At 59.2% G+C, this 22,436-nt stretch overlaps 1 protein-coding gene across 1 annotated transcript; it reads right to left on the reverse strand.

Annotated features, from left to right (window-relative positions):
* Positions 1–4,840: 4,840 nt before the first annotated feature.
* On the reverse strand, positions 4,841–18,941 carry ZNF469 (zinc finger protein 469; the record flags this gene model as incomplete). The annotated part of the gene is made up of 1 exon (XM_084294785.1): positions 4,841–18,941. The coding sequence occupies one exon, from the start codon at positions 18,939–18,941 to the stop codon at positions 6,324–6,326; it is 12,618 nt and encodes a 4,205-aa protein (XP_084150911.1). The 3' UTR covers positions 4,841–6,323.
* Between the last annotated feature and the right edge of the window lie 3,495 nt (positions 18,942–22,436).

Genomic DNA, 22,436 nt, shown 5'->3' on the forward strand with positions numbered 1-22,436 from the left:
CAGGGTGTCCTCTGTGACCCCAGCCCCCCCAGTTTGAGGTCCTGACCTCATTTTGGGGTCCTCAGAGCACCCTCTGGGACCCCAGCCCCCCCAGTTTGGGGTCCCAACATCAATTTTAGGGTCTTCAGAGTGTCCTGTGGGGCCCCAGCCCCCCCAGTTTGGGGTTCTGACCTCATTTTGGGGTCCTCAGAGCATCCTGTGGGACCCCAGTGCCTCCCATGGGATCCCAACCCCTCCCCGGTTGCCCTTTTTGGGGTGCACCATGAGTCCTGACCCCCCCCTTTGGGGTCTCCAGCTCCGCTTTGGAGCCACCAAGCTCCCCGAGGGACCCCAAGCCCACCTGGGACCCCCACCTCAGGGTGCACAGAGGGGCCCTAGCACGTGGGGGGCCCCATCCTGCTGTGCCCCGTCCCCCTCTGCATTGGGACCCTTGGGGCACCTGCAGGGTGCTGCCCCCCAAATTTCGGCACCCCCACAGTTCCCCTTCTTCCTCTCCCCCTGGCCCTTCAGATCCCACCATGCGAGGAGCCAAGACCCGTGGCCAACGGGTCTGCAACCAGAAAATTGCTGCTCTCAGGGAAAACCAAAAAAAATGGGGCCAAACCCAGACTTGGTGTGTCTGGGGGGGGCTTTGCTGGGGCTGCTGCTCCTGGGACATTGCAGGAGCCCTCGGTGGCACAGCATGGCCACGTCCCCTCTCCGTACACCACTGAACGCTGGGTGTGCTTTTTTTTTTATTTCCTTTTATTTTCTTTCTCATTTTTTTCCTCTATCAATTTTTTCCTCTATCATTTTTCCCCCTCTTTTTTTTTTTTTTTAAAGGGTTTTTAATTAGCTTCCTGTTTCAATGGTGGGATAATGAGTTTTAAGCGGCACATGATTCCAGTAAAGAGGTCAAGCCGGCAATGAGGATGTCAAAAGAAATTAAGTTAGGAATTAAGAAGAGTTCCAGGGGTACGAGAGAAACCGGCGAGGGCGGGCAGCACGGCGGAGGAGAAGGGTTTGCTCTGCGCCCGTTGTCTGCCCACCCCCAAAAGTCCCAGCGAGGCGTGTGGGGTGGTTTCACCTCGTTTGGCCCCGAGCTGCAGACCTGGAGACCGCCAGAGCTCGGGGCTGGTGGCTCAGCTTCCAGCGCCTTGCTGCTCCCTGCCACGTGCGTAACGTCACCGAGTGCCCACAAATGTCCCTGCGGGGCCGTGACACCGGGTGCTGCCCGTCCTCTGCTTCGGGTCTGCTTGGAGATGAACCCCTGGGGCATTGGGGGCTCCGCTCCCCGAAGCCACCTTGGGGGTTTTATTTGTTGTTTTGGGGTCAGGGCGCTGGGGCTGGCACCCTTGGGTGCATCCCTGCACCAATATCAGGTAGCCGAGGGCGCTGGCTCGCACCGCATGCTGCTGGGGATACCCTTCAGTTCATGGGATTATCATGGGATCATAGAATATCTGAGTCGGAAGGGATGCAAAAGGATCACTGAGTCCGACTCCTGGGTCCCCAAAGGACCACCAAAAATAAGAAAAATAATAAAAAAAAATCAGACCAGGTGTTACAACGCACGCCAACAAACACACGGATCCGTGGGGCTACGGTGGGGGGCGAGCGGGCACAAATGGGGTTGGGCACCAAGTGGCTGCCTCTCACCCTGCAACGAGCAGCCAAAAAACCCTCAAACCAGCCCAAAAGCCCTCAAACCCACCAAAAACCCCTCAAACTAGCCAAAAAACCCCTCAAACGTGCCAAAGGCTGCCCGCAGCACCAGCCCTGCCCCAGGGACGAACAGGTTGCAGTCCTCACCCTTGCGCATTCCTCGCCAGTGTCCTTTTAATTAGCTCCTTGGCACCCTCCCAAGCCCTCCGAGATCCCCCCCGAGGCCTGAGAATTTGCGGTCACTTCAGAAACCATAGGGATGACGGCCGGATCCGTGCTGTGGGACCCTCCCCGAGCATCTCCCCACCCCATCGCCCTGCCTGGGGACCCACGGGTGCCCCTGCGTGGGTGCCACCCGCCGTGGCGCGGGGCCGGCTGCCGGTGACAGCACCACATCTCCTCGTGGGTGGCGTTTTTCTTCCTCTCCCCCCCCTCCCTCCCTTCCCCATCCCGTTGTGTTTGCGGAGAGATTGTTATAGGGGAACAGAATAAATAGCGTGTTTTCCCGAGGAGTGAATTACATGCCTGCAGAGCAGAGATAATGCGCCGGCAGCCGTTTCCCCCATTGTGCGCGAGGTGACATCTTTTTATGGAGCTGTGTACATTTGTATTAGTGCCAATTAATCTGGGGCGATATTATTAGAGACGCGGGGAGAGGATGTGTCGGCGGAGGAATGTAAATGGAAAAAGCTGAGGCGCTGCCTCGGCCATATTTTAGGGCCGAGGGGCGGGCGGCAGCGGCGCCGGGCACCCCGAGAGGTGCAGGGCACCCATGGGAGCTGTGCCGGTGGGTGGCACAGCAGGGCTCTGCCTGGGGCTGCGGGAACAGCTGCAAAAAGTCGGATTTTAGGCTTTGTATTTTTGTCCTAAAAGGGAGGAATTGCATCCGGGGTGCCCCCGCAGGGCTGGGTGCCGGGCGGGCCCTGCCACCTACCGGTGCGCGCAGCTGGCCCTGCTGCCACTCGTCACCTGCTGCCAGGTGGTGGCAGGGCGCAAAGAAATGGTGCCCCTTGCTCCTGGGGGGGCGTCAAAGCCCAGGGGAAACGTGCAGACAATCTTTCCCAACCCCATGCCCTGCTGGAAGCCCCAAATTCATGGCTGGGGTTTGGGTTGCGCTCGATGATCCTTGGGGATCCCTTCCAACTCAGGGTATTTTAGGGTTGTATCATCTCTCGGAGCTGTTTTTTTTTTTTTTTTTTTTTTTTTTGGTGGTGGTGTTTTTCTTATTATTATTTTTTCCTATTGGTTTCACACCCAGGAAAATTCCCTCTGCAACCCTCCAAAGTTTCCCTGGGGGCCACATCTCCAGATCTGGCACGTGGGGAGCATCACGCCCCCATCCCGCTCGCTTCCACATTTTCAATTTGCACCCTTAAACTCGTGCAGGAGGCAATGGGTGCACGTGTCCCTGGCAAGGGAGATGTGGGGGCCAGGATTTAAATGCCTGCTGTGCAAGGAACGGCCAGATTTGACTCAAGAGCAACAAAAAAATCTCCAGCCCCTGCTAGCAGCGTGACAACCATGGTGGATCCCGTTATCCGCCCGGCACGGCGGAGAGGCTTAAAGCACCTACAGCTCGGAAACTTGGATGCAGGGCTTAGAAGAAAGGGCAGCTGGGTTCGGGGGGGAGCTCTAAGAGCAAACAGCAGCTGGAAAAAAGCCACAGCAGCGAGGAGCAGCAGGGCTCATCCTTCCTTGCTGGCATCACGCTGGTGGGGGCCTTGCAATCTGCCAAGTGTCAACGGCGATGCGCGCGGGTAAATGCAAGACTCAGCAAACTCCGGGGCTTTAGGAGCTGATGGAGACTTGGGGGGGATTTTTTTTCCATCTCCCAGCTTGGAAGGGAAAAGGAAGAATTAAATATTCCAGCTGTAGCTTTAGCAGCTCGGGGAGCTGCAGGGAGGATGCTGGGCTGGTGCTGGGGCTCGTGGCAGCGCGCAGGGGGAGCGGTGCCTGGGGTGGGCATTGCTCAGGGCACACAGGAGGAAGGTTGGGGCTGCTTCCAAATGGCATCCCCGCACCCTGCCCGCCACAAACCTGTTGCTCCCGGTGGGATTTTATCCTCCAGGTGCCCTCGTTACGGAGCTGGGGGTGTGGGAGAGCTGCAGCAGCAAACCGGAGTGAAATATTCCTCTCCCCGGTAGGGCTGCAGCCCCGGTGAAATATAGGAGAGAGAAAACATAAAAGTCCCATTTCCAACTCCATAATATTTCCTGCCAAAACAAAGTAAAATGTGCTGCTTTAAATTTTCTGCAAAATTCTTTTGAGGTTATTTTTTTCCCTAAATTAAGCCATACTAATTATTTTCAGCCGCTTTATCTCCACTCTGCAACACACCAGGAGGGTGCAGGCGGCAAGCATTTTAAGCCTCCATAAACAAAAGAGTAGTTTGGAAAATAATTCTATCAATTAATCAAATTAATCCTGCAGTTTTAGTTACAAGCCCCAAGTGGCAAGGATTCTAGCCCGCGGTTATGAGCTATCTCTCATTGACAGCGTTTAAATGTTATGATTGCAACAGTAATTAAAGAATATAATATGCCCGGCTTTGTGTCAGCCTCCTACCTCCAGACCTCAGCGCGGCGCGGCAGAGGTCAGCTCGAGGACAAATTGGGGCTGACCAAGCTGGGGCCACCCCTGGATAAGGCACCCGTGGGGCTGTGCCACAGCCAGGGTGTGAAATGCCATGGGGTGCTTGTATAGGAGGAAGGGAAATGTTATTAGGGTCTGCTGGCCATCCCGTGGATGTCCCCGTGGTGGGGACCGGGGTGTGAGGATGCTGGGGATGGGCACCGTGAGTGGGGACACCAAGCCCTCCTGCAGCTGCTTCCTATGGGACACCACAAAAATGTGCCAAGAGTCCTCCTGCGGCACCGGCAGCATCGTGGCCGGGTCAGGAAAGGGGCCAAGAACAGGGCTGGGGTCGGGCTGTGCCAGCACAGCCGGGGAGAAGGAGCCCACAAACGCCACACAAGACAGGGAAATTCTGTGAAAATATTGGAATATATTTGAAAAGATTAATCAGGTATGATTTTACAGTACCACCCCATATTTTCATCTCATACTTTATTTAACAATATTAAAGAGGCACTTTAAAAGCACACATACAACATCATAAAACGGCGTTTCCTGCTCTCTCTCTGCTTCTCTGACAAAATATCAAAATAAAAACTTTTGACATAACACATTGCACCCAAGGTAAATTACCTACAATATTTTTATACAATACGAAGAATCGTAAAGGTACATATTAACAGAATAAAGCCTCTTTTTTTTTCTTTTCTTTTTTTTTTTTTTCTTTTTTCTTTTTCCTTTTAAATCTGAAACAAAACAAAACAAAAAAAAATAATTGCAGGACAGACGCAAAGTACTCTGACTGTTCATATCACATCAGTGCATTACTTCACCTCCTTGACTTGGGAGTATTTCAATAGTATTTAGTTATCTTCCATGTCCTCGTTTGCACCTGAGATTACTTTCCGGTTCAGAAGTTCGGTTGTATAACGAGCTTGTCCAGCGTGACGTAACCTTCGCGACACTACGGAGTACCAGCATACAGGATTTTCCCTAACCTTTGATTTTCCTGCTTTGTTTTCTCTTCCAGGTAACGGCTACTTCCTAACGGTTCCCTTTTATTTATTTTATTTCATTTTTATTTATTTTTTTTCAATCAAGGAAGTCTGTATTCACATTACGAAATAAGAATAGCACCAGTAACTGCATAGTAAAAAGCGGATACCTATATAGCCACTAACTCAATACAGTAAGATAGGTTTAGAAGTTATACCGTTGAGGGCACTCGGCCAGTACCGGTGCGGTGCGGTGAGTTGGCACAGTTTTGTCGTTGCGCAAAAACAAAAAAAAAAGAACAAACAAACGACCCCACGTGAACAAAAACAACAACAAAAAAAAAAAACAACAAAACCCCCGAAAAACCCTAAAACACAAGAGTTTGTCACAAGTGTCAAGGTGCAGTTTGCTAGCGGTGGCAGCTCTCCTCCGTGCACATCACCTACAGTGGTCAAAGGGCGGCAGCCGCGCTCGGACAGCTCGCCGGCTGCTTCGGTATTCTCCTGACGACGTAGAAACAAATCCTTAGGGATGGCTGTCAGAATATGGGACACTTGATGCTTAATTTAATTTTTATTATTATTATTATTTTTTTTTAATTGTATCATCTCTTAGGCCAGCTCCCAATTAAATGAATTGTACGGGATTATTTGTGCAAAATCTTCAAAAAAAAAAATTGGCTTTCTACAGTGTACTGCACCTTATGAATAAGACGTCTACGGAATGAAGTTCATCTCTTCAAGTACTTTGTACAAAGATAACACAGACACAGCCTCAAAAGGGTCTGAGATTTGCAAGTATCCTTATAACCTCAGCACTTCTGCAATAAAGCATTTGCTCTTGACGATTCAGTCTGCCCAAAGCGATTACAATTTCAGTTCATGAAAATCATCAGCAACATCAAAGTTCTAGCATTTGCATGATAAATCAGGTGAATTAAAGTAGATTAGTAGACACAAAGCAAACTATTTCACAGAGGCTGCAGTGCAAGTTCATTTAAGCTAGACAGAAAAAATCATGCTACACAAACGAATTTAATGCTTTGATAATTTCTCCCCTTGCAAACCCCGTGAAAGCAGCTGCGGATCACCGTAAGTCACTTCCATAAATTACTCTGAAGTCTCCCTCCTTAAAGGGATCTTAAAGCTGGTTAATTTCTGCCCGAAGAGTTGGCTGAGCAGGTTGTTCTGGGACTCGGCCGTGCGGTAGCTGGCCGAGCCGGCGGGCTTGGTGCCGCGCGCGGGGCGCGGGCTGTGCAAGGAGCCGCGCGGGGCCGGCGCCGTGCCCTTGGCCAGCACCTGGTGCAGGCTCTTCCCCAAAATGGCTTTCCTGCGCCGCACGTCCCCGTTGGCGTGCCGCAGCTCCCCCTTCTTCTGGTTGCAAGCGTCCAGGACCATCTTCTTCAGCTGGGTGCCCATCTTGGGCTTGGGGAGCAGCCTGTTGCCGTGAGCATCCCTCCTCCCCGGGGACAGGGCAGGAGTTTCGGCGATGCTCCAGTCGGCACGCTTCAGCTCGCTGCTGCTCTCGCTCCTGCCCGGGCCCGGTGCCCGGCCTTTCTTCTTCTTCCCGTCTCCCTCCATGTTCTCCCGGGAGCCGGCGCTGCCCCGGTGGCTCAGGGACTTGTGCTCTTTCCTCCTCTTGGGGTGAAGCTTGGCGGTGTGGCCGGCAGAATCTCCTCGCAGCTGGTGGCCGGAGGATCTGCTTGGGTTGCCACCGTGGTCCCTGGTGCCAGCGCTGCTCTCCTTGGTGCCACCATCGGGCGCGGATTTGTCCTTTGCCACGCTGCCTTGCTGGCCCTCCTCGGGAGCAGCCTCACCACCAGGCTGGTTCCCCGTGTTTTTTTTCTGGGAGGCCGAATCTTTGGCAGCCCTGTTCAGTGCGGGTGATGCTGTCTTGTCCTTCAGGGGCAGGGGCTGGTGGGCAGCCTCCGGAGAAGTGGCTTTGGATGCGCCTTCCCAACCAGAGGCCTCGCTGGCGCTGGGGTTGCCCCATTGTGTCCTGTGGGTCTCCTTGGCCAGTGGAGCCTCTGCCGCTTGGGAAGGAAGCTCCGAGACCTTCTTGGCAAGCTGGAGAAATGGGATCCCATCCACGGCATCGGTGGCTGCATCAGGGTTTTCCAACCCCCCCACTATGTATTCATCTTTGTTGCTTGCGCTTGTTCTCTTATGGGCATCGGCGTAGCCGCGCTTCTCGGTGAGGTGTGGAGGAGACAGCTTTTGGTCTGTGGCTTGGCTGCACGCTAACCCAGCCAGGTCAAGGCTAAACCCGGGCGAGTCCAGGAAAGGAAGCGGTTTCCCCTCAAACGCTCCTTTCTCCAGCTCCTCGATGGAGAGGGCAGCGATGTGGCCGAGCTCGGCACCGCCGGCCGCAGCCTGCGGCAAAGACGGGGAGAGGCAGGGTGGAGGCGGCAGGGTGTCGAACTGGGATTTCTCCATCTCCGCCAGGAGGTCAGAGAAGTCACCCACCAGGTCTTCGGTTTTCACAGGGGGTTGGGGCAGAGGTGCTGCCGGGTCCCTGGGTGCTCCAGAAAAGGGCTCAGAAGGAGGCTGGAGGCTGGGGCTCGCAGCCTCCACCAGCTGCAGGTCACCAGCGTGGCCCAGGCGGTCTGCTGAGGTGCCGTGGGGAGCAACCTTCCTCTTCTTGCTCGGTGGCACGCCGTCCTCCCTCACCTTCTCCCTGCCCTCTTTGGAGGCAGCGCCGGGCCTCATGACCCCTCTGAATTTGAAAGTCCTGTTGCTGCCCGCAAGGTGCTTCTCCATGTGCCGGTCGTACTGCTCTTTCTTGGAGAAGGTGTAGTTGCACATGCTGCAGATGAAGGACTTCTTGATAACGTGCATGACGTCGGCGCAGAGCTCGCAGGCGTACAGCGTGGTGTGCTTGATCTCCTGCTCCTCCACTACCCCGTGCTCCTGGCTGAGGTGGTTTCGAAGCTCTTTGGTCTCCTGGTAGAACATGGGGCACTTGTGGCACAGGTAAATCTTCTGCAGGCTGTGCACCACTAAGTGCCGCTGCAGCTTGAAGGGCTTGGGAAACTGCTTGCCGCAGTGATGACAGTCCCTGGAAGGATCCTTGCAGTCGGGGTGCATGGGGACAGATTTCGGGGTGCCTTCGCTTTTTGCTGGGTGCTCCGGAGACGGACTGGCAGATGCTTTGGAGGAGCTGGGTGCAGGAGGCTTCACCTTGACGCTGCTGCTCTCCAAGGGCTCTTTCACCGCCTTGACCTCCTGCTCCGGAGGCAGCTCCCTGGGGCTCCTGCTCTCCCTGCAAGGCGTGTGCTTGCTGCTGGGCTCGGCGTGCCGGGAGGACCTGCTGGGCTTCCGACACATGATGGTGTTGAGGAATTGGGTGACGGCGTCGTTGTCCTCACCGAAGCAGGCCGGCAGGCCCATCACGGACTTCTGCGCTTGCCCCTTGCGAGCGAACTGGGTGGCGTGCTCGCGGAGGTGCTCGTTGTACATCCAGACGTCGGAGATCTCCTTCAGGCACATCCCGCAGGCCCACAGCCCGGCCTTGTTCTTGGCGTGCTTCTCCTTCAGGTGGTCCCTCAGCTGCTCCCGCGAGCTGAACTTGCGCTGGACGCACATGTAGCAGGTGGGCGGCGGGGAGGGGTTGTGGGTGAGCTTGTGGAAATCCAGCTCCCCCAGCGTCAGGAACCACTGGAAGCAGACTTTGCACTTGTACTGCTTGTCCTTGGCCTTGATGGGGATGTCGCCGCGGTTTTTGCCCAGCTTCCCATCTTCTAGCTTACTTCTGCCGTGCTTGCTGTGCTGCCCCGGCTTCGGCTTGAAGCTTGAAGCGCCATCGTCCCCGCTGCCGGGGAGCTCTTCGCAAGGACCGAAGAAGCACACGTCCCTCATTTTCAGCTTGGCATTCAGCATCTCGATGTCGATGGTGTGGAATTCGGGAGAGCCTGAATCTTCGCTGCTCTTGCCATCGTAGGGCTCCTCCGCCAGGTCGGGGGGCTCGGAGCTCGTTTCTCCAAGCGAGTGCTCGTTCTCCAGGCCCACTGGAGCCTCAAACATCCCCTCGGCGGCCAGGCTCTCTCCCTCCTTCTCCAGCCCGGCCCAGATGCTCAAGCTGGGGCCGTTGTCCATGTGGCTGTTCTGGCACAAGAACGTTAGCACGTTGTCCTCCAGGTCAGTGACATCTCTCCCAGGGCTGGCCTTCTCGCCATCCGAGCGCAGCGCCGTGCTGGCGGATCCACCGGGACCTGCTTCCCCGCTCCTCGCCTTGCTGCCGTGACACATGTTCAGCATCAAGGCGTCGTCGATGGAGATGGTTTCGTACTCGCAGGGGTCCTCCCTGGTGACACAGAAGGAGCCGGTGTCGCTGAGGTCGGACGCCAGTCGGATGGAGAAGAGGTCGATGGCACCCGCCGGCCGCAGGCTCACCTCGGCGACGGGCTTGGGCTTCTTGCTGCGCTTCCCGTACACCCGCGTGCACTTCCTCCGGATGAGCTGCTCGTCCCGGGGGAACAGCTGGGAGAACGTGGGGTCGTCGTCGAACAAGCCCTGGAGGTCAGAGGTGGCCGCGTTGTCCCCGTGGTGCTCCCGGCTCGGGGTCAGCTCTGCCTTCGCCCAGCGCTTCGGCTCCGCGGGAGCGGGGCTGGCCGCCGGCGGGGGCTGCAGAGCTCCATGCGTGGGAGCCTTTTGGGGGGTTTCCAAATCATTTGTCTGCACATTTGGTACCCCTGGGGAAGGTGATGTGACACCCCCTGGGGCACTGCTCCATTTCCCAGCGCTGCTGCCTCCCGAACTGCCTCCTGTCTCAGCCTCCATCTCCTCCGTGCCATCACGGTGCTGCTCCTCGCCTACCTCGCCCAGTCCCTCCTCCACTTGCTTCACGAACCCCCCAACCCACGCTCTGCAAGCCTGCGTGCTTTCTGCTTCACCTGGCTCTTCCTCCCCCTCGGGACAGGGAGCCCTGCCCGTTCCTGGCTCCTTGCAGACCTCCTCTGAAGGCACCATCCTGTCGCCCGGGTCCTCCTCGAGCTCGGCTGCGCACGGGGAGTGCTTCGCTTTCGGAGGGGATGAGTTGGGTAAATTTTGTTCCTCTGTGGAAATGCACCCGCCTGGCTCACGCAGGCCTTCCGTGACAGCGGGCAGGCTGGGGCTGAGGGCAGCAGGGGCAGGACCTGAACTCTTCCCCAGCTCACAGGGACCATCGGGCTCACGTCTGCTGGGAAATGCCTTTGCTTTCCTCCGCCTCACTTTCCTGTTCAGCTTCTTCTCGGAATTGCCACTTACCCCTCCGGGATCTTTGCTCTGGCTCCTCCTGCCCTTCTCCCCTTTCCTGCCCTGCCTCCCTGGGTCCTCTCCTGCCCCCGTCTCTGCGTGCTGCCCCTTGGCTTTCACCTCCCTGTGCGCAACACGCGTGCGGTGCAGCTCCTGGGACACCTCGAGGGATATCACGCTCAGGTCGCTGAGCACCCTGCTCACCACCTCCTGCATCTGCGCGCTGGGCTCCTTCTCCAGGCCCGTGCACATTTTCTTGGGCGCGTGTTCAGCAGCATTTGGCACCTGGGAGCCGCAGGTTTTCTCTCTGACAGCCTTCAGGCTCCTTCTGGGGACCTTCTGGGCTGCCCTCGATGTCTCGTCCGCAGGAATCAAGGTGGACCTGGGAGTCCTGCCTGGCTTCACCTGGTGCTTGACAGCTTTGTGCCGGGTCAGGCCGGGCTTGGAGCGGAAGGAGGCTGAACAAATGTCGCAGGTGACCTGGAGCCCGTTCGGCTTCTTTTCTTTCTGCAGTTCGTTTTGGGAAGGGCTTGGGGTGCTGTGACTTGTGGTGCCCTCTCCTTGGCCCACGTTATTTAGCACGCAACTCGCAGCTTCTCCACTGTGCTCAGCCCTGTGGCTCGTGGGTTTCTCCCCTTTTAAACTCTTTTCTCCGATCTCTGTGGGTTTGGAAAGATCACCAGTTCTCACCTCTGCTGCCTCTGAAGGCTGGGGGCCATTTGATTCAGCAGGACCAAGATCTCCTGTCCTTTTAAGCCCTCTACAGACAGCAGCTGGCACCTGCTGAACAACAAAACCGTTGGACAAAGCCTCCGGTTCATTCAGATGCTTATTTCCATCATCACAGCAGTTCTCAAGCTTTTTCTCCCGATTTAGGTTCACCTCTCTTTCTGTGAACACCAGATCTGTGGTGGGTTGCGTTGGGTAATTCTGGGTTTCCAGAGGAATGGAGTTAATGACCATGTTGGTGATGGTGCACGCTTGGTTTTCCCTAAAATGAGATCCTGGCAGCACGGCACCAGCACTTTCGGGCCCCTCTTTCCCACCCCGTTTGTGGCTGAAAGGCGAGCAGGGAGGCGAGCCGTCCTTCCTGCATGGCTCCTGGGCACCATCCACCTCCACGGCAGAGCCCACCAGGGCATCAGCGCGCAGAGGAGCGCAGGCTCTCGCCATCCCTTCTCTTTCAGGCTGCCCGTAGCTTCCCAAAACACCTTCGGGGGACTGGTGGTGACCGTCCCCACCTGCCTCTGTCGGCGTGATCCCGCAGTGATGCAGCAGGGGAGGAAAAGCAGGGGTCCTGTTCCATGTCACTTGCTCTGTTGGGCTCGGGGTGGGGTGGTGGGTGTGATTGCCATCGGCCTCAGGAGGACATCTGGTCACAAGGAATGAGCTCGAGGCGTTCAGCGGGGACCTGCTGTATTTGTTCTCTTCTGAGAGCTGACTGCCAAAGCTGGGGGATTCTCCTCCCTCGGTCCCACCACTCTGCAAGTATTGGGGGTGAGGAAAACCCATGGGCGAGGGCAGGCTGGCCAGAGATTCACCTGCGTAATGACAGCCGTTGGGGGACTTTTTCTTACCATTTCCTTCTCTGGGAAGCTTCGCATTTATTTTTGTGTCCTGCAGCAAACGGGGATGCGTGTGGGGCTCGTTGGAGGGGCTGAGTGTGCTGGTGGGGCTGGCGGGGGCACTGCCCGTGCCCACGGAGCCTGGTGCCTGCTCGTCCCGGTCAGCTCCCCGGCACCACGCTCTGCGTTCAGCCTCGTTTGTTCCCAGCCCCGCTGATGTTGCACTGCCCGGCGTTTCTTTCTCCATCAAACCACAGCTTAAATGGGATTGCTCATGTGTTTTAAATGCCAAGGCCGCTTTGTTTTTATCTTTACGCTCCTGCTCTTCCACGAGCTGATCAGCTTTCTTTCCTTGCCCTGGCGGTGGGGTCACCGCTGCGTTTCTGAGTGGCGAGAGGTCATTTTGCTCTCGGGAAGCACCATCTGCACGGATATTAATGTCATTTGCCTCCTCGTCTTCATTTGCTAAGTGCTGCAGCTCCGCCACATTATTCTGCAGCTCCGGGCCAGCAAACGTGGATAGTTTTGCACCGTAGGAGCCCACTGCACTGAACGGCTCCAGCTGCCTGCAGGCACCGGGGAATGGCACAGCCTCTTTAGCAGGGGCAGCGACGATTTCTGCATTGCCCACGACGGGGACGTCCCCTTCCCCTGGGGCAGGGCGATACGCCTGATTTTCACCATCGCCACCCTCCTCTTTCTGCTCCTGCTGGCCCTTGCTGGCAGCAGCGGGGTGGCCGGGGGCCAGCAGCACGGGGAAGCAGGGCATCAACAGCTCCTCTTCGTTGCTCTTCACCGTCCGTGCCACGAAGAGCTGGAGCTGCTGCAGCGGGTTGGCGTCCTGGGAGGCTGACGTCCTCTGGGAGCTGCTCTCCTTGGGCAGGCTCAGCATGTGGAAGAGCAGAGCTTTGTGCTTGCTGGCTTTGTCGCCGTGCCCGGGTGCTGGCAAGGCTGTGGGGCTCTTCCTCTCCTCCGCTTCTTCCAGCAACGCAGACCCTCCGCCATCCCCCTTGAAGTCCAGGGTGCTTTTCACCATCTGGGGTTCCTTGGACTTGCCGAAGGGTCTTTCTTCTGCATCCGGGACCTCTTTGATGTGAGGCGAAAAGGGGAGGTCCATGGCTGTGGCTGGACCCGGCTGGAAGCCGAGCTCAGGGTTATGGTTTGGAAGATGAGCATCGAACTTCTCCAGCTCTGAGGCATCACCAAAGTGCTCACCTGGTTTCCCTGGCACAGGGAAGCTCTCTGCACCCTGCTTGCATGGCAGGGGTGGCAGGGTGTCCTTGTTGGCTTCGGTTGCCTCCCCCAACCTGGTGTTGGGGACAGCAGGAGGGCTTTTTGCAGGGGGGTCCGTGTAGATGGGCACCTCAGCTGTGTCCGGCGCGCATGGGTTGGGTGGGCTTTTGGAGGAAGGCTCATTCTCCATCCTTCTGGGGCCACTTCCCTCGGTGGCCACAGCTCCCTGCAGCTGCTCCCCGCTCTCTTTGGGGCAAAACCCATCCGAGGAGGGTGGCGTGCACATCCCGGCATCCAACGAGCCAAACGCTGCCGCGGGTCCGTGCCAGGGCTCCCTGCCTCCCTCGTAGCCACCACGGGCACCCGTGACTGCCGGCTTCTCACCCCCCAACCTTTCCCCAGCACAGACCTTGGTGGCCAGGAGGCTCGAGCTGCCCAGGTCATCTGCCATGAACAGCCCCTTCTGGTGGCCCTGGTCTGCAGGCAGGGGTGGGAAGGGCTCGGCCGCAGATCCCCGCAGGGGTGCAGTGGGGTGATGCTCACCCTTCGGCAGGGCGGTGGGCGCCTCGCCGCTCAGCTTGCTGGTCTGCAGCTGGCTCTCCAGCTCCGTCACCAGCCGCTTGATCTCCAGCTCGTCGTCGGACATGTTATTGATAAAAGCCACGTTGTAATCCGTCATCCTGTCCGGCAGTGGCAGAGGCAGCTGGGCAGGGGGCACGGCACCCTCCTCGGGGAATTTTTTGGCGAGTGGCTTGTCCACCGCCAGGCCGTGGAAGTGAGCCATGTCTTCTGGCAGCATCGGAGCCACCTCCTCCATCAGGGACCAGTCCTTCTCCGGCATGAACGGTGGGTAGGGCTGCTCGAAGGGCAGCGGCTTGCTGGGGGCACTGCTGGGGCAGGCGAAGGCTGCCACGTAGCCGTCCTTGCCGGCGGACACGCTCTCATACAGCGGTGAATCGAACTCGGTCACGGGAAGCTCTCCAAAAATCGAGGAGGAGTCAAAGCTGAGAGGGGAGGAGACCTTGGTCTGTGGGGTCTCTGCGGTGTAGGGGGAGATGCTGGCGTGCTTCTGCTCAAAGGAGCCGGTGCCGATGTCCTCCCGGCACAAGTACATCTCATCCATGTGCGAGGACCCCAAGGCTGGAGGCTTTGAGAAGAGGTTGGCATCGTAGTGAGCAGGAAGGCCTTTGGGATCGAAAAAGGCGCTGTCACCACCCACGTACGGATCGGGCACCTTGGCAGCCAGCATCATCCCCACCGCATCGCCCCCGAATGGGGCACCCGGTGTGGCAAAGCCCTTCCCAACATCAGCGACCCCGTGCGCCTTCCCATACTTGCTGCCTGCTCCCGAGAAGGCAGCGCTGGTGCTACTGGGGCTGGGCTCGCTCCTGGATGGAGCCATCAGCTCTTCTGCGTGGTACTTCACTGTGTCACCCGTGTAGGGGGCAAACTGCTGCCTCTGGCCGACCATCGCCAGCCCGGCCGAGTCCTGAGCCTCCGGGCTGCCTTCTCCTGCCTGGTTTGCTGCTCCTCTGGGCTCTTCTGCCTCCTTCTTATGGGGGAGCCTGATGGGGCTCCTGCCCGAGGTGGCCGTGCTGGGGAGCTGCCCCTCCTCGCTCGGCGGCAGTGGCTCCTCCTTTGCATCGTCCCCTGCAGAAGCATCAGGTGCAGTACTTGGATGGGACCTGGGGCTTGCTAGCAAAGGTTTGGCTGAGCCAACCTGCCTGGTCCCCCGTGAGACGTCCTCCTTGCTTTTCTGGCTCTTCTTTGGGCTCCTGTCCTCGGGATGGCCCAGAGCAGCCCGTGGTGTCCGTGCCGGGCTGCCCGAGCGCCTCCTCCCCGTCACGGCTGCCTTCTCCCCCACCAGGTCGGTGGGACCAGCCTCGGTGGCCACGCTCACACTGGGATTGCTGCCCGTGGACGACTGGCTGCTCCTCCTGCGTGCTCTCCCGGCACAATCCCCCTTCTTGGCAGCCTCCGGACTGGAGACCCTCCTGTTCCCCGGTGCCTCCCTTTTCTGACGGTCTCTCCTCCGGCTGTAGCTCCAGGCTGGATCTTTCTCTTTGGCTCTCTCGCCTCTCCCCGGGCGTTTCTTGCTGAAGCTGTATTTGGCTCTCCCCATAAACGCTGCCCCTCGCTTCCTCCTCCCGCGGAGCCTGCTGCACGCTGCCCCTTCGTCCTCCGAGTCGGAGACGTAGTCGTACTCCTGGAGCCGGCCCTCCTGGCTGGGGGGCTCCAGCCTCTCGTGGTGCAGGGGGGGCTGCGCCTGCTTGCTGCTCTTCGCGTGCAGCTGGTGGAGCTTGTTCTTCTGCTGCACGATCTTGTGGATGAGCTCCTTGCTCCACGTCCCACTCCGGGGCTTCCTCTTCTTCCCTTCCTTCATGGAGAACCGAGGTGGCTTGGAGCTCTTGGTGGCAGCGCCCTGCCCAGCCTCGCTTTTCATCTGAGGCTCCTGGCTGTGCTTTTTGGGCTGTTTTTGGCCGGAGGCTGACCTGGAGGACACCGGTGGGACGCTGTTCTTCCTGCCCACCCGCAGCCTGGCCGTCCTCTCCTCCGCTGCCGGCTCCGTCCGCTCGGCCTCGCGGGCCACCAGCCTCCGTGCCGCCCTCCCCTTGTGGCCGTGCTGCTTTCCTGCTCGTCTCTTCGCCCTCTCCCCCTCCGTGTGGCTGTCCTCATCACAATAACCCTCCTTCTCCTCCGCCGCTGCGTGCCTGGGTTTGCTCTCCGAGGCCAGGGCTTCCTTCGCCTTGTGGGACGCCCCGCTGCCGGCGGCCTTCATGCCCGTCAGCTCCTCGTCGGCAAACACATCTATGAAGCTGCTGTCGATCTCTGGGTTGTCTGACTGGTACCCCAGGCCGTTGAGGGCTTCGGTGATCAGGCTGTCCAGCTTGGCATCGTCAATGTCCAGGTCGGAGGCGGTGAGAGGCAAGGAGCTGGCGGCGAGGCCGTTGAAGAGGCCGCCCTTCAGAGCATCCTCCTTGCCGTCGCTCTTGCTTTCCCCATCCAGCAGAAACTCCTCGCCCTTGTTCAGCGCCAGCAGATGTGCCTGGGGGTCTGGAGACAGCGGCAGGCCGGCCCCGGTGGTGGTGGTGGGGGGCTTGGGGAGCTCGGGGGGCAGCCCTCGTCGCCCCTCGGTTACCCGAGGGGGGTCCTTGGCCTCGGCGTGGGGCGCGGGGTGGGATGCGCAGAACTGGCGGTGCTCCAGGAAGGAGGCCAGGTTGCTGTAGTTCTGGTCGCACTGCTTGCAGGTCAGCAGCACGTCCAGCTGGTCCAGGCTGGCACTGCTGAGCGAGCCGGCCAGCAGGTGATGGGATGCGTAGGGCGGCGGCGGCGGCGGCTCCCCGTCCAAGCCATCCAGGCAGCTTTTGGCCACCTCCGCGCCCGCTTTGTGGAAGGGGCTCTCTGGGGAGCATTTCAGGAGGTGGTCGTCCTTCAGGGCGTCGGGAGGGAAGTGGAAGGGCTTGATGGAGTCCTGGGGGTGGTAGTGGAGCGAGCCCGAGGTCAGCACCTCGGAGGGGTGGAAGGTTTTGCTGCCCTCCTTGGGATGGCAGGGGTGGTGGAAGAAGGGCGAGGGGGCGAGCGCCCCGGATAGCTGGCCGTCTTCAAAGCTGGGGTTGAGCGGGCTGCTGGACACGGGGGACAGCGAGGAGCAGGTGCTGCCGCAGGTGGGGTTGGGGACAGGGGACGGCAGCGGGGACCCGCAGGGCGAAGCTGCCACCAAGGCTGACGGCGGCAGGACCAACGCTGAGCCCGACGAGCTCCTGGAGGGAGGAGGAGGCGGCCCCGCTTGGCCCATGCTGTAGAAGAGGGCTTTGCTTCTCGAGTCGCAAGCAGGAGAGGCCGGGTCCTTGCCATTTTCGAAGGAAAAAGCTCCCGTCAAGCCGGGGTCCCCACGCTGCGCCCCGAGGCTCTCCCCCGACAGGAGCTTTTTGCCGTGATACCCTGGGGAGCTGTTTAGGGGGGGCCCTTTGTGGGCTTTGCTGCCCGGCCACTCCGGCGTGCCGAGGGGGAAAGGGAGCTTCTGGCCGCTCATCTGCCTCGACAGCTCCATCCTGTTCTGGCCGGGCACCGCAGAAGCGAGGTGTATTTGCTGCCAAGGCATCCTGGCGTTTTTCTGCCTGTGCTGCCTCTGCTCGGGGCCAGGCTGGCACTCGAATGAGAACTGGCTTCCAACAGGGTTTGAATAAGGTGCTGAGTTCTGCTCCATGGGAGAAAACGCCTTGGCGGCGCCCTCCCAGGCTTGCACGAGCCGGGGGTGGGCGGGCGCCGTAGTGGGAACGCTTGTCTCGAAAGGCACAGGTCCTGCGCTCGCGCTGCCCGCGGGGGAGCTGCAATAGGCTTTGCTCTGAAAGTGCACTTGGGAGAGGGAGTTTGGTGGCATATTCCTTCTGAGAGGGCTGCCCGGGAGCAGCAGCCGCGGGCTGGGCACACTGTCTTTGGCTGAGGCTTGCCCCTTACCGACTGGCTTTGGCACACTAGGCGAGTGTAAACTAGACGGAAAAACAGCTTGGTTTTCTTGGAAAGTGCTTGGGTTTTGGTCGATAGCACCAGAGGACGAGAGAGCACCGCTGGGGTCGGCGGGGTGCTCGCTCCTGCCCTTGTAGCACGGCAGAGGGCCGCGGTGCGGGGCGGGCGGCGGGGCCAGCAGCGGGGTGGGCACGCCGTACAGCCGGCCCGGGGGGCACGCGCCCTCGAAGGACCCGATGCCCGGAGCCTCCTCCTGCCACTCTCGGGGGGACGCGTGGAAGCCGAAGGCGCCGTGAGCCGCCTGGCCGGCGGCGAGGGCCACGTCCAGGTACTCGGCATCGCCGCGGTACGGCTCCTTCCCCGAGTCGTGCAGCAGCTGGAAGGGGAACTGGAAGGGCAAAGCGCCCAGCGCGTGGCCGCCCGCCTTGCTGCCCTCGGGGAAAGAGCTGGGCTTGACCCCGTAGCTAGCACCTGCGAAGCTCTTCTCCGGAGAGGGCCACGAGCTCGCCCCGTTGGCCTGAAACTCTAAGTAATGTAGCTGCCCATTGGTGCCGGGGCTCTTGAGGGGGATGCCGGCGGGGGGCTGCCCTTTGGGGCCGTGGGGCGGGCGCGGGGGGCCGGCGGGTGGTGAGGTATAGTTGGCGGAGGTACGGCCGGCGGTGGCCTCGGGGAAGCAGCGGCCGAAGCTCAGCTCCTCTTCCTCGGGGACGCCGGGCACGTGGAAGCGGTAGCTGCCGGCCGCGGGAGCCCGGCTGGTTTCGGGCACTTTTGGGGGGGTCACTTTTTGCTGGGGGTAGGCGATGCCGATGGTGGGGCTGGGGCGGGCGCTGGCGATGCTGAGCCGGTAGAGCTGGTGCTGGCCCCTCTCGCCCTTCCCCGCCCGGCGGCTGCGCTCGCGGGCTCTGCCCTTCCCCGGGGGGGACTGGGGGCTGCCCTTGATGCCTCCCCAGCCGCTCTCGCCCGCGAATTTGGGCTTGTTGTGGAGGGACTTGAAGTCGATCTTGCCCGCCTGCTGCGGCCGGATCACGGCTTCCCGCTGGCTGTGGGGCTCCTTGTCCTTGGTGGCGGGGAAGGGCGACGTCCCCTCGCCCCCGCCGGGCTGCGAGCCGCCGCCGAGTGCCCTGCCATCCTTCTCGCCGCAGCCTTCGAAGCCAAAGTCCTTGTCCTGCTCTTTGGGGCCGGCCTCAGCGTCGCTGATGGTGTAAACATGCTGGGTCTCTCCGGTCATGGTAGCCGGGGAGGGGGGCTACGCAGCCCCTCTTGCCCGTCCTGCTGCCGGCTCCTGCCCGCCCGTCATGGCACGGTCCTGCGGGGCCGGGCACGGGGATGGGGACGGGGTGGTGTGGGGTCCCGGGTGGCAGCAGGGCTCTGCCGCATCCTTTCAGCCCAGACCTGGAGAAAGGAAGAAAAAAACATCAGGGGGTGGGTGAGCTGTGCTGGGGGGCAGAGTGGGGTTTGTGGTGGGGGGAGACTCTGGGACCCCTTCCCTTCGTGCTGTGATGGGGTGAAGCTTTTGGTGCGTCAGAGGGTGCTGGGGGAACATCACACCTTCACTACGAGCTGCTGAGCCAGGCACTTTTCTCCTCCCCGGGAGGCTATTTCTGGGGACTTCTCAGCAGCATAAGCAGAAAAAAGATGACAGAAGAGCTCCACCTACGGATTACCGGGAAGGGCTGGCGGCCGGGCTGGGAGCCGTGTCCCCAGGGGGGCCCCCACGTCCCAAATCTGGCAGCCAAGGCCGGAGGGATGACGAGTGCCCTCTCGGCACCCCAAAAATCAACCCCAGACCCTCAGGGCTGGGCTCCTGCCGGAGGATGGGGTTGTTTCCCAGCCGTGCTCCCCACGGCCACAAATTATCCCTGCTCCGGATTTTAGGTGCTGCTAAGTAGCTGAGGGTGTTAGAAAATCAGTCGGGAATTTACCAGCTGGTTTTACAAGAGAGGATCTGTGGGCATTAGGCAGGAAGCAAATGTCAGGAGCAGCTTTTAAAAAGCCCTTAAATTTTAGCCCCAGACATGGGTTACATTAAAGAAAAAAAAAAGAAAAAAAGGAAAAAAATGAAGGAAGGAAAGAAGGAAAAAGGCAACTCCCCTTTTTGAAGATTCTCTTTTTAAGGAAGTGAAGGGATTTCTTTCTTTTTCCCTACTAAAAACACCTTTTTAGGGTCCACAAGCCTCGTGCTGCAGGGGTCAAAGCCGTGTTACCGCCCTGAGCTTGGGAGGGGGCAGCAGGCTGCAAATAGGGGCGAGCCGCAGCTCATTAGCGCTCTGCTGATTGCAGTTCTGTTAATTACCCAGCCCCGTTTCCACGCATGCCAGCTCTGCCTGGTGCTACACAGCCTCGGCGTTCCTGCCCGGGGAAGATTGGGGCAGAAAATGAGGGTTTCTCCAAGAAAAAGCGAGCGACGTGCTCCTGCAGCTCGCGGTGCCCCAGCCCTGCCCGCGAGGATGCTGCAGGGAGGTGGCAGCAGGCAGGGGGACGTTTTGGCCACTCGGCGAAGTGAAACAAAGCCCGGCGTGATGCGGGATGTCGCGCTGGCCAAAGCCAACAGAGCCCATCGGCACGCGGGGCTTGGGCTGGCAAAACAACGTGCCGCTTATGCGCTTCGAGCTGCAACTGTAAAGCCTGTTTGCTGCTGCTGCTGCTTAAATTTGCAAAGGCTCCTGGCCAAGATAACATAACCAAGGCCAGGGCTCGCTCCCTTATCACAGTCGCGCTCTTTCAGCCGCATAAAGGAGCCATTTTTTTCCGAGGAAAGGCTCATTTGTGTATCCGAAAAAGCTGCAGCGTGGGCACGGCGAGGGCTGGGGATCGCAGTTGTGATGGTGCCGAGCGCCAGGAGAAACAAACCCCGCGCTGGCAGAGGAGTTTGGAGGTGGGGAAGGTGGGGAAAGAGGAGCTGGTGGCACGCAGGAGGAGCTGGAGAGCCACGGCTGCCGGCTGCTGCGCCGTGGTGGTGGCAGAGCCTCGGCAGGGCATGGGGCGAGCTCACCCCATAGATGGTGCCTGGGATAAGGGCAAGGCGTAAATTAAGGTTTTGTGCCCCAAAACGGTGGCTGAAGCATCCCCGCAGCAGGGCTCGGGGAATCTGTCCCCACTGGTGGTGGCCCTGGTGTCCCACTGTGCCTCCAGGACCAGCACTGGTTGTGTTCCTCTGGCTGTTTCCTCTATATTTATATTTATATTTATATTTATATTTATATTTATATTTATATTTATATTTATATTTATATTTATATTTATATTTATATTTATATTTACGCTCAGCCTGCTCCTCTGCCTGTCTCTCAGCTGGGCCCAGGCTCCTCTTTGGGTTTTAATTGCTTCAGCTGCTGGAAGAGGAGCTGGGAAGCGACAAGACGGGGGCAAAGGAAGTTTGCATGTCCAAAATGACTAAATAAAAAGTGATATTTCTTAAAAGACACCTGGCTGGTGGGGGGTCTCCGCCTGCTGGTGTGTGGGCTTTGGCTAAGCGTGGTGGGGATGTGGCCACCACGGCACAGAGCAGCGTCCATCCCACCTCCCCTGCATCGTCCTGGTGGTTCTTATAAATGCCAATCCTGGCAGCCCCTTTCCTGGAGAAAAGAGCCGTGGGTGCCACCAGCTCTGCTCTCAGCCAGGGACACCACGAGGGGACCACAGCGTGAGGACCGAGGTGGCCACCACGTCCCCAGCAGCTCCCTTGGGGCTCACCTGCCCCCGCTCCAGGACACAGCGGCGAGGGAGCAAACGGCTGTGTGGAAACCCCCCAAAAAAAGCAAAAAGGAAAAAAAAAGATGCAAAAAGCTGCTGAAACAAAGCAGGAGGAGAGGGCTGAAACCACAGCGCTGCCTCTGCAGAACCCCGCTGCGGCTCCAGCCTTGGGCCAGGGGGATAGGGAAGGAAAAAAATCTCGTGCCCTGCAGTGGGATGGAAGGACGGAGCCGCTCGGGGGCTTTTGGGCAGCCCCGGGTTCAGCTCTCGGCTCGGCGTCTCCCCTGCGTGCCCTTGGGGAAGTCATTTAATCGCGGTGACTCAGCTCTCCATCTGCACATCGCCCAGATAAACGCTCCCCCTCGCCTATCTGCCGCTTGTATCGTCTGCTCAGATAATCGAGGCAGGAACTGTTCTTGCCATTTCGATGGACGCTGCCCGGCACCGCGAAGCCCTGATAGGGCTGGGAGGTGCGTGGGGCTCGGCGCAAGGGGGTCCTGGTTAGGGTCGGGGGGGGCCCGGTTGGGGTTCGCCCCCCCTGGTGGGTAAGCAGCGAGCCCAGAATTGGGGGCTGCTACCTTGGGGGTATCGGGGCCAGAGGCGCTGTGCTTCCTGCAGCCACAGCTCCCAGCTGATGGAGATGGGTGTGAGAGCAGGTGGAAAGAGAAATTGCAAACCCAAACGGGCTGCATCCTCAGGGAAAAGCCACGAGGCAGGGTGGGGGGCACAAAAAGAGCCCGTGTGTGTGCATTTGCCCCATGTAGGGGCATTTTAGTGCTGCATGAAGGGCACCCATCCCATCCCATCCCATCCCATCCCATCCCATCCCATCCCATCCCATCCCATCCCATCCGCACGGCTCAAGCAGCCGCCTCTGACGGCGAGGCTTTGGCTGGGGCTGTGAAAAATCCCTTCCTCTTGTGAACTGGCCCCTTCTCAAAGCCGGGGCTGTTTAAACTTTCTGTCTCTTGTGGCCGGGCTGCAGTGGGGCCGCGTGGCCAGAAAAGCAGCTGGGGAGGTCACAGCCTCG

Source organism: Netta rufina (genome assembly GCF_964035555.1).
Source record: "Netta rufina genome assembly, chromosome: 13".
NCBI classification, from domain to species: domain Eukaryota; kingdom Metazoa; phylum Chordata; class Aves; order Anseriformes; family Anatidae; genus Netta; species Netta rufina.